At 51.9% G+C, this 16,215-nt stretch overlaps 1 protein-coding gene and 1 pseudogene across 1 annotated transcript; both read right to left on the bottom strand.

Annotated features, from left to right (window-relative positions):
- Positions 1-16,215, bottom strand: part of LOC139274186 (zinc finger protein 585A-like) — a 108,037-nt pseudogene that overhangs the window by 26,060 nt on the left and 65,762 nt on the right.
- On the bottom strand, positions 10,703-11,089 carry LOC139273839 (histone H2A type 2-A-like). Its single transcript, XM_070890915.1, has one exon. It carries the CDS (start codon positions 11,087-11,089, stop codon positions 10,703-10,705), a length of 387 nt encoding a protein of 128 aa, XP_070747016.1.

Genomic DNA, 16,215 nt, shown 5'->3' with positions numbered 1-16,215 from the left:
TACCAACTCTGTTCACATGGGAGTTATTGACTAATATTAACTAATGAGTCATTTAATATTTTCAGAAACTGACATCGGCTTTGCGTCGCTCTGACCCCGAGTTCCCCGGGGCAGAGCACAGATTTCCCCATTCGGTGTTGCCGGAGAATGGGGGCAGGCAGATCTGGGAAGTACTGCAATTGACCCGGGTCCTGTGTGTGTACATCGCTAGCTGAGGCAGTGCGGTCTAAACTGACCGGCTTCGCAGAGAAATACACAGCCCGGGAACAGATGCAGCATTGAAATTATCTCAAACCAGACCAGAATTAAACTAGGCCCTTTTATTACAAGCATTAATTCATCACCGCCGACTCTCTAGTTTTCATAGACAGATTAAAGAATATTTAAGGAACCGGTGGCGGTATTTATACAATTGTTGAGTGACAACTGTAGTTCAATTAGTCGCTGTTAACTGGAAGAGTGTATGTGTGAGCAGAGACCGGGAACTGAAAACTCCCCCATACAGATAAGGGGTAAGCCATTTGGGACAGAGATGAGGAGAAACTTCTTCACTCAGAGTTGTTAACCTGTGGAATTCCCTACGGCAGAGTTGTTGATGTCAGTTCGTTGGATATATTCAAGAGGGAGTTCGATGCGGCCCTTACGGCTAAAGAGATCAAGGGATATGGAGAGAAAGCAGGAAAGGGGTACTAAGGTGAAAGATCAGCCATGATCTTATTGAATGTGGTGCAGGCTCGAATGGCCTACTCCTACACCTATTTTCTATGTTTACAGGTCTGAAACAGGCCAATCTATCGGTACATGAATTCAAGAGCTCTGACTCCATTAAGTCAGTAAACAGCCCTTCCACAGATACTGTGGGTGGCTCTGAAAAGAGCCTTTGGGTTATTAAATTAAATCTTGTCCGCTTTACTTGGACGAAGTGGTGGTTTTCTTCGGCAGCAGCATAGCCTGGATATTCGGCAGCACCCCGCCCTGAGCGATGGTCACCTTTCCCAGCAACTTATTGAGCTCCTCGTCGTTGCGGATGGCCAGCTGCAGGTGTCTGGGGATGATGCGGGTTTTCTTGTTGTCGCGGGCCGCGTTGCCGGCCAGCTCCAGGATTTCAGCGGTCAAATACTCGAGCACAGCAGCCATGTAGACCGGGGCTCCGGCACCCACACATTGAGCGTAGTTCCCATTTCGCAGAAGCCTGTGAACACGGGAACTGCAGTCCAGCCCGGGAGGAAAGAGCTTTGGCCTTGGCCCGAGCTTTACCGCCGGTTTTTCCTCTTCCAGACATTTCCACAATCCACAGATTCAGAGAAAGAATGCGAAACTCCTCCCACATCTGTTCTTCTTATACATTCTGGAGGGATGCAGGGAGTGAACTTGTGATTGGTCGCTCTGCGTTGCATTTCATTGGTCTTTTCCGATGACCAATCACCATCTGCTTAGCCTGCCACTGAAAAGAGAGCGAAAATTATTGTTCGACTTCCAACGAATCTTCAATTTCAAAAACTCCGCCAATAATTTTTACAATGCGGATTATGTTAATAAATTTATCATTAGCTAAAGATTTCCAAACACATTTTATTCCATATTGCCTTCCAAATTCCAGGATGTTACAATCAGGATTAAATTCGGGTTGACTTTCAAACATTCTGTAACGGGACACATTACAGCTCAATCTTTGTACAATTTGGGAATCACAGATCATGGATCGATCCTCCGCACAGGCGGGAGTGAGACCAGAACTGGAAGTCCTTCTGTGAAAAGAGAAGAGGGACAGAGTGTTCAAACTGCCCCGTTCTGGTCTCTGTAAGAACTCCCATTCTGGGTTGTTGCACACGCAGGCCCCGGGTAATAAGCGGGTTGACTAACGACAATTTTTTTTTTATTGAAAAGGGCTTGAGAAATAATGAGGTGAGTAAAGTCTGAGTCTCAACCCTTAAAACAAGACCATAATTCGTCGACAGGCGACCAGGGAGTGTTTGTAGTTTACTGGGAGGGAAATTCATCAGAGAAGCTAAGGCTGAACCGGACAGTAAAACCGCTTATCTGAAAATTCGTATCTAAATCTACCCTGGATCTTTAAATGTTGTCAAAAACACTTGCTCAGGAAATAACTACAGTAATTTGAGGTTATAGGATGACGCATTTGTGCAGCTCTTTCAGAGAGGTTGTGGGTGGCTCTTAAAAGAGCCGTTGTGTTTGGGGTTTGTTCTGTCAGGACAACGTGGTGTTTTACTTGGAGCTGGTGTACTTGGTCACCGCCTTTGTCCCTTCCGACACGGCGTGTTTGGCCAGCTCCCCGGGCAGCAGCAGGCGCACGGCAGTCTGGATCTCCCGGGAGCTGATGGTGCAGCGCTTGTTGTAATGGGCCAGGCGGGAAGCCTCACCCGCGATGCGCTCGAAAATATCGTTCACAAAAGAGTTCATGATGCCCATGGCCTTGGAGGAGATGCCGGTGTCGGGGTGAACCTGCTTCATCACTTTGTAGATGTAGATGGAGTAACTCTCCTTCCTCGACTTTCTGCGCTTCTTGCCGCCCTTCGGTGGTGTTTTCTTGATGACTTTCTTGGCGCCTTTCTTGGCAGTAACTGATTTCTTCTCTTCAGGCATCGTCTTGTTCAATTCAACGCAGACATGACGTAAACTTAGCTCGGAGCTCGTATTATATAGGCAGCCCCACACTCCGCCCACAGCCCTATGCTAATGAGGAATGGGTGAAGGCAACGATTGTGATTGGTTCACTCGCTGCGTAGTCAATTTCCATTGTTCTGTAATTCTCTGATTGGTCTCTTTAAACATCCAATCAGATTTACTGCTCGCCACAATCTCAAATTCTTGAATTATGTCATCAGTTACATCCCCTCCCGAGCCATATTCTGTTCTTTATCGATCTAGATGTCTACATGTTCGACAGACATTGACCGGTTTGTAACCGAGATTGCCTGAGGGTCACTTCTGGTCAGGACTTGGGAATCCTTCTATGAGGGCAAAAGGCCCTCACGGTCCTTCCGCCCTGATGCTGCCTTCATCCCACCGTTTAATTCAACACCTTTCTTATCTGTCACTGCTGTAACTACATTAGTTGTTTCAGTGTTACCTTCACCTGGAATATGCCGTACCTTCTGTGCCGTAAACGGCCTATTTCCCTTAGCACAGGGGACATAAATTTAAAGTAATTGGCAGGTTTAGAGGGGAAATTTCTTCACGCAGAGGGTTGGGGTCTGGAACTCACTGCCTGAATGGGTGGTCGAGGCAGAAACCCCCCCACCCGAAGACCACCTAATAAGACTGTGTTATTTTGCCATCTGGGGAGTACACCCCAGCAAAACACCCACCCAGCACTGTGAGGGGAGACCTGCCCTCACAGCTTCCCTCTTTCCCACCCCCTCTCTCTCACTCTATCTCTCTCTCTCTCTGTCTCTCCCCTCTCTCCCTGAGACCCCTTTCCTCCTAATTAAAAAATCAAGACAACTGAGCAGAGGGAGCAAGGCCCCTCCCCAATCGTTAACCAGGGGAGAGGTGTGCCTCATTAAGAGCTCACACATTTAACAAGGCCTATTAAGACCATTAAGGCCTGTGACTTTGGGGTGCGTGTAGCCCTTAAAGGGACCCCATGATGGCAACCCCATCCACGTCAGTGGCAGGGCCAGTTAAGACGTACGCGCAGGCGGTGTCCGCAGCCACAGCGCCTCCTGCTGCCCTGCCACCATTTAGATTAATAACTAAAAAACATGGGGTCAAGAGCTACACTCACCCCACTATGAGCATCGAGGAGTGCGTGCGGGCGATGGCTGGGGTAGTCGGCCCCTTAGCCATTGTTGCGGCCTCCAAGATGTCCGCGAAGGCTGTGTTCTTCCTGGGGTCAGAGCGGGCGGTGTCCCTGGCCCGTGAAAAGGGGCTCACGGTGGGCGGGGCGTTCTTGCCGGTGGACCCTCTCGAGGCCACCGCGCAGAGGGTCATTCTTTCGAATGTCCCGCCCTTTGTTCCCGCTGAGCTCCTGCTCCCCCACCTATATCAACTGGGGGAGGTAAATCGGGGATTAACCCGATACCGCTCGGCCTCAGGGAGACCAGCCTGCGTCACGTGTTCTCCTTCCGCCGCCAGCTTTTTATCCGGCTTGCGCTGGAGGAGACGATGGAGGGCACCTTCAATGTGGTGCATGAGGGGACTGCCTACCGCATCTTTTGGACGTCGGACGGCGTGCGGTGCCATGCTTGTAGGGAGGTGGGGCACGTTCGCAAGAACTGCCCCACCTCCAAGGCCGCCAAAACACCAAAGGCGGCCAAGGCTGGCGCCACCACCACCTCTCCCCCTAGTAGCGTCCGCGTGGATGCGCGGACATTGTTGGAGGCCTTTGTCTTCATGGCCTCCGGCGGGGGGTAGGGAGAGCATCCGGGCAGAAGGAAGGCACGGAGGAAGGTGAAATACCTTGAGATGCGTCCCCTCAGTGCACCGGACAGCCCCATCACCGCGCTCGGCCCACCCCTGTCACCAGCGAGCGCGGGGTGCCTTGAGCCCGTGCCCGAGCCCTCGACCAATACTGCAGAGGGGCTCGGGCGCGGGCAAGAAAAGCAAAAGGGGGGGCGGAGCGGGAGGGCTCGGCAGACATGGAGTTATCCCTGTCTCCGCGCCCCACCAGACAAAAAAGGAGGCGCCGCTCCAATGAGGCGGAGGGGGAATAACTTCCCTCCGCGGAGGAGTCGGTGCCCGCCGCATGTCCCGTGTCCCCCACCAGCGCCCCCAAACTGCGCCGTAGGCGGGGGGAATCTGTCCCCGGGGAGGGCCAGACAGTCGAGGCTGCCCAGCCTCTGCCTCCCGGGGATGGCGTGCCTGTCGTGGGGGGCGCGGGGCCAGTGGAGGAATGCGTCGCTGCCGGGTTGGGCGTCCCGGGGACTGAGGCGGGCGGGGCCGAAAAGGCCGAACCTGAGCCCGCCCAGCCATTATCCAACTTCCCCCGGGAGTTGCTCGATCCGGCAGATAAAGAAGATTTTAATAATTTTAATGAACCTACACACGCTGGGCTGGGGGGTGATGGTGGGAATGGGGAAGAACACCAACCCTCGCCCCCAACTTTGGAGCTGGGGGACTTGGAGGACCTGGAGCGGTTCTTCGACCAGGTCTCTCCATGTTCCCCGGTGCCTGGGGTGGAGGGGGAACCCCTTCCGCTGCCGCTTCCTGACCCAGCACCACAATTAAAAGAGCCCAGTGGGGACTCCTAGGGGTGGGATTGGAGCAGAGCCAGGGCCGGATGCAGCGGCTGGGCCACTTGCCGTACCTCGGGCAGTCGATGGACCGGATGCTGGCGGTGCCCTCCTGGAGGGGGATGGGGACTCGGTGGAGGGCGCGGGAGAAGATCTCGAGTCCATCGCCAGTGAGGCGGTGGATCTCCTCGTGCCCGCTGCTGAATCCCCCCTCATTCCTGTAAAGGAGCTCCGGGACTTTATGGTCCAGAGCCAGGGTTGCCGCAACCGAGCCCATCTGGCCCTGGAAAAATAGTCCGAGCCGGCGCTCCTTATCAGGTCCGTCCGTGCTGCCACTAAAACCATGGCCACGGGCGGGCCCTTATCTAAGGCGCAAAGCCTTGAGCTGCGCCAGTTCAAAACGTTCCTCGCTGGGCTGCTGAGGGAGTGGAGGTCAACAAACGACTCCTCTGCCCCACCCTCCCACAATATGTTAAGGTAGAGGTTGTACTATGCTTTTGTCATGAAGATAACCATAGCCAGCCTCAACATCAACGGCGGCAGAGGGGCACGCCGTAGATTTAACAATGTTTCGCTCCTGCGGGAGGGGAAATATGTGGTGTGCTTCCTGCAAGAAACACACACCGTTCCGGGAGATGAAGCCACGTGGCTCCTGGAATGACAAGGAGAGGTCCGCATGAGCCACCTCACTGCCACTTCTTGTGGGGTGGCCATCTTGCTGGCCCCGCATTTTCAGCCGGAGATCTTGGGGGTCGAGGAGCCCATGCCAGGCCGCTTGCTGCACGTCACGGTTCGCTTGGGGGACGTGCCACTCCATCTCGTGAACATGTATGCCCCTGAGCCCGGCCCGCAGCAAACGCGCTTCTTTGAAGAAGTGTCCGCTCTTCTTGGCTCCGTCGGTGACTGCATTGTCCTCAGAGGGGATTTCAACTGCACCCTCGAGGTGAGGGACCGTTCCGGTGCCCCGCAGAGCATGACAGTGATCAAGAAGTTGAGGGACCTGGTCAGGTCCTTCGACTTGGTGGACATTTGGCGAAATCTCCATCCCGACTCCAGCGCCTTTACTTGGGTGAGGCCTGGAGTAGGATGGTCCAGAATTGACCGCCTTCACGTATCTTGAGCATACAGTTCCTGTGTTCCGGCGGCCTCCATGCGGCCGGTGCCGTGTTCGGACCACCACCTGGTGTGGGCGGAGCTCGCTTCGCTCCGCGTGAGGATGGGGTCCGCGTACTGGCATGTTAACAACCAGCTGCTGGAGGACGAGCGGTTCCAGGACTCGTTCCGTCGTTTCTGGGCTGACTGGAGAAGGAAGCAGGGGGGCTTCCCCTCCTTGAGGTTATGGTGGGACGTGGGCAAGGTTCACGTCCGTGTCTTCTGCCAAGAGTATGTGAGGGGATCGACCAAGGGGCGGGCGGTCAGGGTCGGGCACCTAGAAAAAGAGGTGCTCGACCTGGAATCCCGTCTCGGTCAAGTCGTCAAGGACCCGGCCCTGCGGACGGTGTATGAAGCAAAGAAGGCTGCCCTGAAGGACCTGCAGTTTGTCGGGTCCCGAGGCATGTTTGTGAGGTCACGGATCTGATTCCTGTGGGATCTGGACCACGGCTCCCCCTTCTTCTACTCGCTGGAAAAAAAACAGGGTGTCCATAAGCAGCTCTTGACGCTGCTGGCCGACGACGGCTCTCTCATCTCGGATCCACAGGGCGTCAGCAACAGGGCCCGAGGATATTATGGGGCTCTGTTCTCTCTGGAGCCGTCCAGCGAGGAAGCGCATAGAGTTTTGTGGGAGGACCTGCTGAAGGTCGGCCCGGAGTGCGGTGAAAATCTGGAAGCTCCGCTAAGCTTGGCGGAGCTGACCAGCGCCCTCAACCGGCTCTCGAGGGGAAAAGCCCCGGGGCTGGACGGGCTGACCGTGGAGTTCTACAGGGCGTTCTGGGATGTCCTGGGGGGCAAATACCCGCGGGTCCTGGGGGAAAGTCTGGCGACCGGGGAGATGCTCCTCTCTTGGCACAGGGCAGTTATCGTCCTGCTGCCGAAGAAGGGCGATCTCCGCCTATTTAAGAACTGGCGCCCGGTCTCCCTCCTCAGCACGGACTACAAAATCTTTACCAGGGTGATATCTGCTCGCCTTGGCGCCGTGCTGGACCACATGACCAGTCCTACACGGTCCCAGGCCGGACAATCCATGATAACATCCATCTGGTCCGGGACCTCATCCATCACTCCCAGGAGGCTGGTCTGTCAGTCGCCTTCCTATCTCTAGACCAAGAGAAGGTGTTCGACAGGGTGGAGCATGACTATCTGTTCGGAAATCTGCACGCTTTCGGGTTCGGGACGCATTTCGTCGCCCGGATCCGACTTTTGTATGCCGCCGCGGAGTGTCTGATTAAGGTTAACGGGTCCTTGATGGCGCCCCTTCGCTTTAGGAGAGGGGTGTGCCAGGGATGCCCCATGTCCGGCCAGTTATATGCCATCTGCGTGGAGCCTTTCCTGCAGACGAGGTTGACGGGGCTGGCTCTGCAAGGGCCGGGCATGGAGGTCGTCCTCTCGGCTTATGCCGATGACATGCTCCTCACGGTAGAGGATCCCGTTGACCTGCGGAGGATGTGTGAGTGCCAGGCGATTTACTCGGCCGCATCCTCCACCAGGATCAACTGGGAGAAATGTTCCGGACTCCTGGTGGATCAGTGGCGGGTGGACTCCCTGCCGGAGGAGTTCAGGCCTTTTGCTTGGAGCACGACCCATCTCCTCTATCTGGGAGTCTACCTTAGCCCCGACGAGGAAGCCTGGCCAGTGAACTGTGAAGAGCTGGAGGACAAGGTCGCCACTCGCCTAGGGCGCTGGACAGGACTGCTCCGAGTGCTGTCCTACAGGGGTCGAGTGCTAGTCATAAACCAGCTGGTGGCCGCTATGCTGTGGTACCGGCTGGTCACTTTGACCCCTCCCCCTGCGTTTGTCGCCAAGATACAGAAGAAGCTGGTGGACTTCTTCTAGAACAACAGCAAGCACTGGGCCTCTGCAGCGGTCTTGAGTCTCCCACTGAGGGAGGGCGGTCAGTCGTTGGTATGCATCAGCACCCAGCTCGCGACTTTCCGTCTTCAGACCCTGCAGAGATACCTTTATGTTGAGCCCCCTCCTTGGTGGCGTGCGCTGGCGACGTATTTCTTCCGCCAGCAGCACAGCCTCAACTACGACACGCAGCTCCTGTTTGTGAGCTTGGGGAGCATCAGGACCGCCATCCAGGGGCTGCCTGTCTTTTACCAGAAACACATCAGAGTCTGGAACAAAGTCTCCACCAAGCGCAGCTCTCCACCGGCTGGAGTGGCGGCTGTCCTGCAGGAACCGCTGCTCGGGAATCCGTACCTCCACGACCGAGGTTTCAGGTGGCAGTCGGACGAGAGGGCTGTGGCTGGTGAGGTGACCAGGGTCAGGGACCTGCTCGATGGCGGAGGAGCGGGCTGGATGGCGCCAGACATACTGGCCGCGTGGCCGATGCCATCGAGTCACTAAAAACAGCTCTGGGCCCTGACTCCGTTAGGTGTGTCGAGGAGGCTCAAGCACATGGGGAGATCCCGTTCGAACTGACCCCCGTCCGGACGGAATTCCTCATCGCGCCAAACCCCGGAACCTCCCTCGGGAGCCGGCGCCTCACAACTTGAGCCGCCTCGGAGAAATCCCCTCCGTGCCTTTCAGTTCCGCGCGGAGGGGTTTCCTGTACGGGCTGCTCCTGCACACTCTCAACCTTGCCATCCTCGTCTGCCATCCAGACACGCCATGGCGTACCATCTTGCCGTCCGGAGGAGGCGGGGGTCCCCGATGCAGTGCGCTCTACTATTTGTCGGTTGGACTTGGCCTGGAGGGTGGTGCATGGAGCAGTCCCATGCAATAAAATTCTTAAGCCGGTTCACGGGCTCCCAGGCCGCCTGCAATTTCTGCAGTCTGGAAGAGTCCGTGTTCCATGTTTTTAGTGAATGTATGAGGTTGCAGCCCCTGTTCCATTATTTCAAGGGGCTGCTCCTCAATTTCTGGCTGCACTTCAGTCCCACACTCCTGATCTTTGGGCACCCTGTGCGGAGGGGAGCGGGTAGGTCTGAAGGCCTCCTTGTAGGACTGCTCCTGGGCATGGCCAAGGGTGACATCAGCTGGTCCAGGCAGCGGGCGGTAGAGGGGGTCATTCAGCCTGACTGCCTGCCTCTCTTCCATGCTTACATCCAGGCCAGGGTGTCCCTAGAGATGGAGCACAGGGTGTCCACCGGTACGCTCGCGGCCTTCCGCGAGAGGTGGGCGCCGGAGGGACTGGAGTGCATTGTCACCCCAGGCAACCAAATTTTAATATGATTTTATATGTTTTAAAGTTTAATTTGTTTTAATTGCTGGGTTTTAGTGTCCCCCTCCCCTTTTATAGGGGACACTTGTAAATTATGGTTTCACTGCCCAAAAAACCCCCCACAAAAATCATCAAAAAAAAAGGGCACGTGAAAAGTGTTTGGAGTGTCCCCCAGATCGGGGGGGGGAGCACTTGGATTAATTTATTATGTTTTCCTCAAAAGAGTTGTGCCGTAAACGGCCTATTTCCGTGAGCACAGGGGACATAAATTTAAAGTAATTGGCAGAAGGTTTAGAGGGGAAATTTCTTCACGCAGAGGGTGGGGGTCTGGAACTCACTGCCTGAGTGGGTGGTCGAGGCAAAAACCCTTACCATGTGCACTTGAAGTGCCGTAACCTGTGGGATTAGGCTGGATAACCTTTTGTTGGCCGGCACGGACACGATGGGCCAAAGTGGCCTCCTTCCGTGCTGGAAGCTTCGATGATAAATGTCTATAATTCTGAAACTAAAAGGATATACCATCCATCGTGCATATGCGGACTTAAAACATACAGAACAAAATGTAAATCAACGATATCTCCCTCCGGCACCCCCCCCCCCTCCCCCACTCCCAGTGAGGCGGTGGGTGGCACTTCGAAGAGCCTTTGCTTTGTGCTTGGGGGAGAGGGTCGCGTTGAATCCATAGAAAGTGCGGTCCTGTCGTTTGAGAGCGAACACCAATTCCATGGCAGTGACCGTCTTGCGCTTGGCTGCTCAGTGTAGGTCTAAATTGACCGGCTAAGGAGAAATACACAGCCCGGGAGCTCCCGGGAACAGAACCAGCATTGAAACTCTCAAACCAGACTAGAATTAAACTAGGCCCGTTTAATAACCGCCGACTCTCTTCATACAGCTTTCATTGATAGACTAAAGAATATTTAAGGAACCGGTTGCGGTATTTATACAAGTTTTGAGTCTCTGACAACTGTAGTTTAATTATTCGCTGCTAACTAAAACAGTTTGTGTGAGCAGAGAACCGTAATGCAGATACCAGGAACTGAAAACTCCCGCATACAGGTCTGAAACAGACCAATTTGTCGGTAACTGAACTGAAGGTCTCCAATAATAGTCAGCAGCCCTTTCACAGATACTGTAAGTGGCTCTGAAAAGAGCCTTTGGGTTATTAGATTAAATCTTGTCCGCTTTACTTGGTCTTGGACGAAGTGGTGGTTTTCTTGGGCAGTAGCACAGCCTGGATATTAGGCAGCACCCCGCCCTGAGCGATGGTCACCTTTCCCAGCAGCTTGTTGAGCTCCTCGTCGTTGCGGATGGCCAGCTGCAGGTGTCTGGGGATGATGCGGGTCTTCTTGTTGTCACGGGCCGCGTTGCCGGCCAGCTCCAAGATTTCAGCGGTCAGATACTCGAGCACAGCAGCCATGTAGACAGGGGCTCCGGCACCCACACGCTGGGCGTAGTTCCCCTTTCTCAGGAGCCTGTGAACACGGCCCACAGGAAACTGCAATCCGGCCCGGGAGGAGCGAGACTTGGCCTTGGCCCGAGCTTTACCGCCGGTTTTTCCTCTTCCAGACATTTCCACAATCCGCAGGTTCAGACAAGGAATGAGAAGCTCCTCCCATATCTGCCCTTCTTATTCCTTCTGGAGGAATGCAGGGAGCGAATTTGTGGTTGGTCAATCAGTCATGGATTTCATTGGCCGTTTCCGATGACCAATCACAGCCTGTTTAGTCCACGAATGAAAGCAGGGCTGAAATTATTGGTTCCCAACAGTCAGAACCTAACGATTTTTAAAATTCAAAAATCCCGCCAATAATTGTTAAAATTGCGGATTATGTTAGTAACTTCACCATTAGCCATATATTTCTAAACAATTTGTTTCCTTTTATCTTATTCCATGTTTCCCTTGCAAATTCCAGCCTGTTACAATCAGGATTAAATTCGGCTTCAGTTTCAAACTGTCTGTAACGGGCGGGACTCAGTCCCCACTGATTCTGTAACGGGACACATTCCAGCTCCATCTTTGTAAAAGTGAACTTGTTTTCACAGGAACTGCTCTGGGAGTGAGACCAGAACTGGGAGTCCTTCTGTAAAAAGAGAAGAGGGACAGTGTGTTCAAACTGCCCCTGTTCTAGTCTCTAAGAACTCCCATTCTGGGCTGTTACACTGCGGGGAGTCTCGGGTTAATAAACGGACTGAGCGCAACGGAATAAAACAAAACGTGAAAAGGGCTTGAGTGAGACTGTGTGACTGAAATCGGAGTTTCCCCGCCCCCCAAAATAAATTCGTCGGCAGGCGTTGTGAATGAACGGGTCTGAGAGCAAAGGGAAAGCGACCAGGGCCCGTGTTTGTAGTTTACTCACTGCAGGAAATTCCAGCGACGCCAAGGTCGAACCCGTCAGTGAAGCTGCTTATGAGAATTCAAAGCTAAATCTACAGCTGGAACTACAAAGGTTCTCACACACAGGAAATAATTACAGTAAATTCAATCTGAAGGGTGATGTGTTTGTGCAGCTCTTTCAATGATGTTGTGGGTGGCTCTTAAAAGAGCCGTTGTGTTTGGGGTTTGTTGTCAGGACAGCGTGGAGTTTTACTTGGAGCTGGTGTATTTGGTCACCGCCTTTGTCCCTTCCGACACGGCGTGTTTGGCCAGCTCCCCGGGCAGCAGCAGGCGCACGGCAGTCTGGATCTCCCGGGAGCTGATGGTGCGGCGCTTGTTGTAATGGGCCAGGCGGGAAGCCTCACCGGCGATGCGCTCAAAAATATCGTTCACGAAGGAGTTCATGATGCCCATGGCCTTGGAGGAGATGCCAGTGTCGGGGTGAACCTGCTTCATCACTTTGTAGATGTAGATGGAGTAACTCTCCTTCCTCGACTTTCTGCGCTTCTTGCCGCCCTTCGGTGGTGTTTTCTTGATGACTTTCTTGGCACCCTTTTTCGAAGCTGGTTTCTTTTCCTCGGGCATCGTCTTGTCCAATCAGGCACAGATATGAAGGAAATTCTGCTCCAGGCTAGCATTATATAGGCAACCCCACACTCCGCCCATAGCCCTATGCTAATGAGGGATGGGCGAAGGCAATGACTGTGATTGGTTCATTGGCGCGTTGTCAATTCCCATTGTTCTGCATCTCTCTGATTGGTCTCTTTAAACATCCAATCAGATTTATTGCTCGCCACAATCTCAAATTCTTGAATTAGGTCATCAATTACATCCCCTCCCGATTTATACACCGTTCTTTATGTTTCTGTTCTGCTCTCAGACAAAAAATGGTTAATGACGGCCGGACTTATGAGGAAGGTTCATTCACGTTTTTTCCTATATATATATATATCTGAACAGCAAACTCGCTGCTGTGTTTGTCGTTCTACATTTCTACATGTTCGAGACATTGACCGCTTTGTAACCAAGATTGTCTGAGGGTCACTTCTGATCAGGACTTGGGAGTCCTTCTGTGAGGGCAAGGGACCCTCACTGTCCTTCCGCCCTGATGCTGCCTTCCTCCCATCGTTTAATTCAACACCTTTCTTATCTGTCACTGCTGTAACATGGATGTAACAGCATGGATTTATGAAGGGGAAGTCATGTTTGACAAATTTGCTGGAATTCTTTGAGGATGTAACGAACAGGTTGGATAAAGGAGAAGCAGTGGATGTGGTAAATTTGGTCTTCCAGAAGGCATTTGACAGGTGCCACATAAAAGTTCTGCACAAGGTAAAAGTTCACGGGGTTGGGGTAATATATTAGCATGAATAGAGGATTGGCTAATGAACAGAAACCAGAGAGTCAGGATAAATGGATCATTCTCGGGTTGGCAATCAGTAACCAATGGGATGCCACAGGGATCAGTGCTGGGACCCCAACTATTTATGATCCATATTAACAACTTGGATGAAGGTACCGAGTGTAATGCAGCCAAGTTTGCTGACGATACAAAGATGGGAGGAAAAGCAATGTGTGAGGAGGACACAAAAATTCTGCAAAAGGACATAGACAGGCTAAGTGAGTGAGCAAGAATTTGGCAGATGGAGTATAATATTGGAAAGTGTGAGGTCATGCACTTTGGCAGAAAAAAATCAAAGAGCAAGTTATTATTTCAATGGCGAAAGATTGCAAAGTGCTGCAGCACAGGGGACCTGGGGGTAATTGTGCATGAAACACAAAAGGTTAGTATGCAGGTACAACAAATTACCAGGGAGGCCAATGGAATCTTGGCCTTTATTGCAAAGGGGATGGAGTATGCGACTGTTGTACAGGGTATTGGTGAGGCCACACCTGGAAGTTTTGGTTTCCATATTTAAGAAAGGATATACTTGCTTTGAAGGCAGTTCAGAGAAGGTTCACAAGGTTGATTCCGGAATGAGGGGGTTGACTTATGAGGAAAGATTGAGTAGGTTGGGCCTCTACTTATTGGAATTCAGAAGAATGAGATGTGATCTTATCGAAACATATAAGATTATGAGGAGGCTTGACAAGGTGAATGCAGAGAGGATGTTTCCACTGCTAGGGGAGATTAGAACTAGAGGGCTTAATCTTAGAATAAGAGGCCGCCCATTTAATACTGAGTTGAGGAGAAATTTCTTCTCTGAGGGTTGTGGATCTGTGGAATTTGCTGCCTCAGAGAGCTGTGGAAGCTGGAACATTGAATAAATTTAAGACAGAAACAGATAGTTTCTTAAACGATAAGGGAATAAGAGGTTATGGGACAGGGAAGTAGACCTGAGTCTATGATCGTATTAAATGGCGGAGCAGGCTCGAGGGGCCGTATAGCCTACATTTGCTCCTATTTCTTATGTTCTTATGTTCTAATTACATTAGTTGTTTCAGTATTACCTTCACCTGGAATGTGTTGTAAATGTCCATGATTCGAAGACTAAAAGGCCATTCCGTCCATCGTGTACATGCTAATTTAAAACACCTAACACCACAATATAGATCTTGGCAAAAAACATATCTATACAGAACAAAATGCTCTCTCTGTGAGGCGGTGGGTGGCTCTGAGAAGAGCCTTTGTGTTGTGCTTGGGGGAAAGGTCGCGTTGTTCAGCCGCCGAATCCATAGAGAGTGCGGCCCTGCCGTTTCAGAGCGTACACCACATCCATGGCTGTGACAATCTTGCGCTTGGCGTGCTCAGTGTAGGTGACCGCATCCCTGATCACATTCTCCAGGAAAACCTTCAGCACCCCGCGGGTCTCCTCGTAGATCTGGCCCGAGATCCGCTTGACACCGCCACGGCGAGCCAGGCGGCGGATGGCTGGTTTGGTGATGCCCTGGATGTTATCACGGAGCACTTTACGATGCCGTTTGGCTCCGCCTTTACCCAGTACTTTGCCTCCTTTACCTCTTCCAGTCATGATCATTCTTTACTAAAATCGCCGCTGAATGTTAGTCTCTCGCCTTACCCATTGTCTGTTTAGCCCACCAATGAAACGAGGGCAGAAATTCCTGTCAACAGTCACACCTCGAATTATTTTTAATTTCAAAAACCCCGCCAATAATTTTTTCAAGTGCGGATTATGTTAATAAATTCACCATTAGCCAAAGATTTACAACCAGGTTTGACTTCCTTTTATTTTATTCCATATTTCCCTTACAAATTCCAGGCTGTTACAATCAGGATTAAATGCGCGTTCACTTTCAAACTGTCTGTAACGGACGGCAATCAATCCCCACTGACTCTGTAACGGGACACATTCCAGCCCAAACTGTGTAAAAGTTGGGAATCACAAATCATGGATCGATCCTCCGCACAGGCGGGAGTGAGACCAGAACTGGGAGTCCTTCTGTGAAAAGAGGAGAGGGACAGAGTGCTCAAATTGCCCCCGTTCTGGTCTCTGTTAGAACTCCCATTCTGGGTTGTTACACTGTGGGAAGTCTCGGGTTAATAAACGGATTGACCCGTAACAGGAATTGAAGAATAAACTTGAAAAGGGCTTGCGAGAGAATGAGGTGACTGAAATCTGAGTCTCATCCCCTGAACAAGCTCTTAATTCCTCGGCAGGCGCTGTAAATGGGAAAGAGCGACGAGGAACCGTGTTTGTAGCTTGAATGGCGGGAAATTCAACAGCGGTCCTAACTTCGAACTAGACAGTGAAGCTGCTTATGAGAATTCAAAACTAAATCCACAGCTGGAACTGCAAAGGTTCTCAAACACACTTGTTAAGGAAATAATTACAGTAAATTGAGTCTAAAGGGTCTTTCAGAGAGGTTGTGGGTGGCTCTTAAAAGAGCCGCTGTGTTTCTGGTTCTGTCAGGACAGCGTGGAGTTTTACTTGGAGCTGGTGTACTTGGTCACCGCCTTTGTCCCTTCCGATACGGCGTGCTTGGCCAACTCCCCGGGTAGCAGCAGACGCACGGCGGTCTGGATCTCACCGGAGCTAATGGTGTCAGATTCTGGTATGTGAGTGTGTATTTTATTCTGTACCTGTCAGTCCCTATTATTTGAGTGTAGTGTTTAGTCTGTACCCGTTGGTCTCTGGTATGTGAGTGTGGGGTTAATCTGCACCGCCAGCTGCTATGTGAGTGTGGATTTTATTCTGTACCTCTCGGTTCTGGTATATGAGTGTGAGTTTAATATCTACCTGTCAGTTTTTGGTATGTAAGTGTGATCTTTAATCTGTACCTATCAATTTCTGGTATATAACTGTGGGCTTTATTCTGTACCTGTCAGTTTTCGTTATATGAGTGTATTTTATTATGTACCT

Source organism: Pristiophorus japonicus, chromosome 9 (genome assembly GCF_044704955.1).
Source record: "Pristiophorus japonicus isolate sPriJap1 chromosome 9, sPriJap1.hap1, whole genome shotgun sequence".
Lineage (NCBI taxonomy): Eukaryota > Metazoa > Chordata > Chondrichthyes > Pristiophoridae > Pristiophorus > Pristiophorus japonicus.
The sequence above is the reverse complement of the archived record's forward strand: the minus strand, read 5'-3'. Positions and strand labels throughout refer to the sequence as shown.

Excerpts from the sequence above, each read along its gene's own strand:
- LOC139273839 (XM_070890915.1), bottom strand. The coding sequence starts at position 11,089 with ATGTCTGGAAGAGGAAAAACCGGCGGTAAAGCTCGGGCCAAGGCCAAG.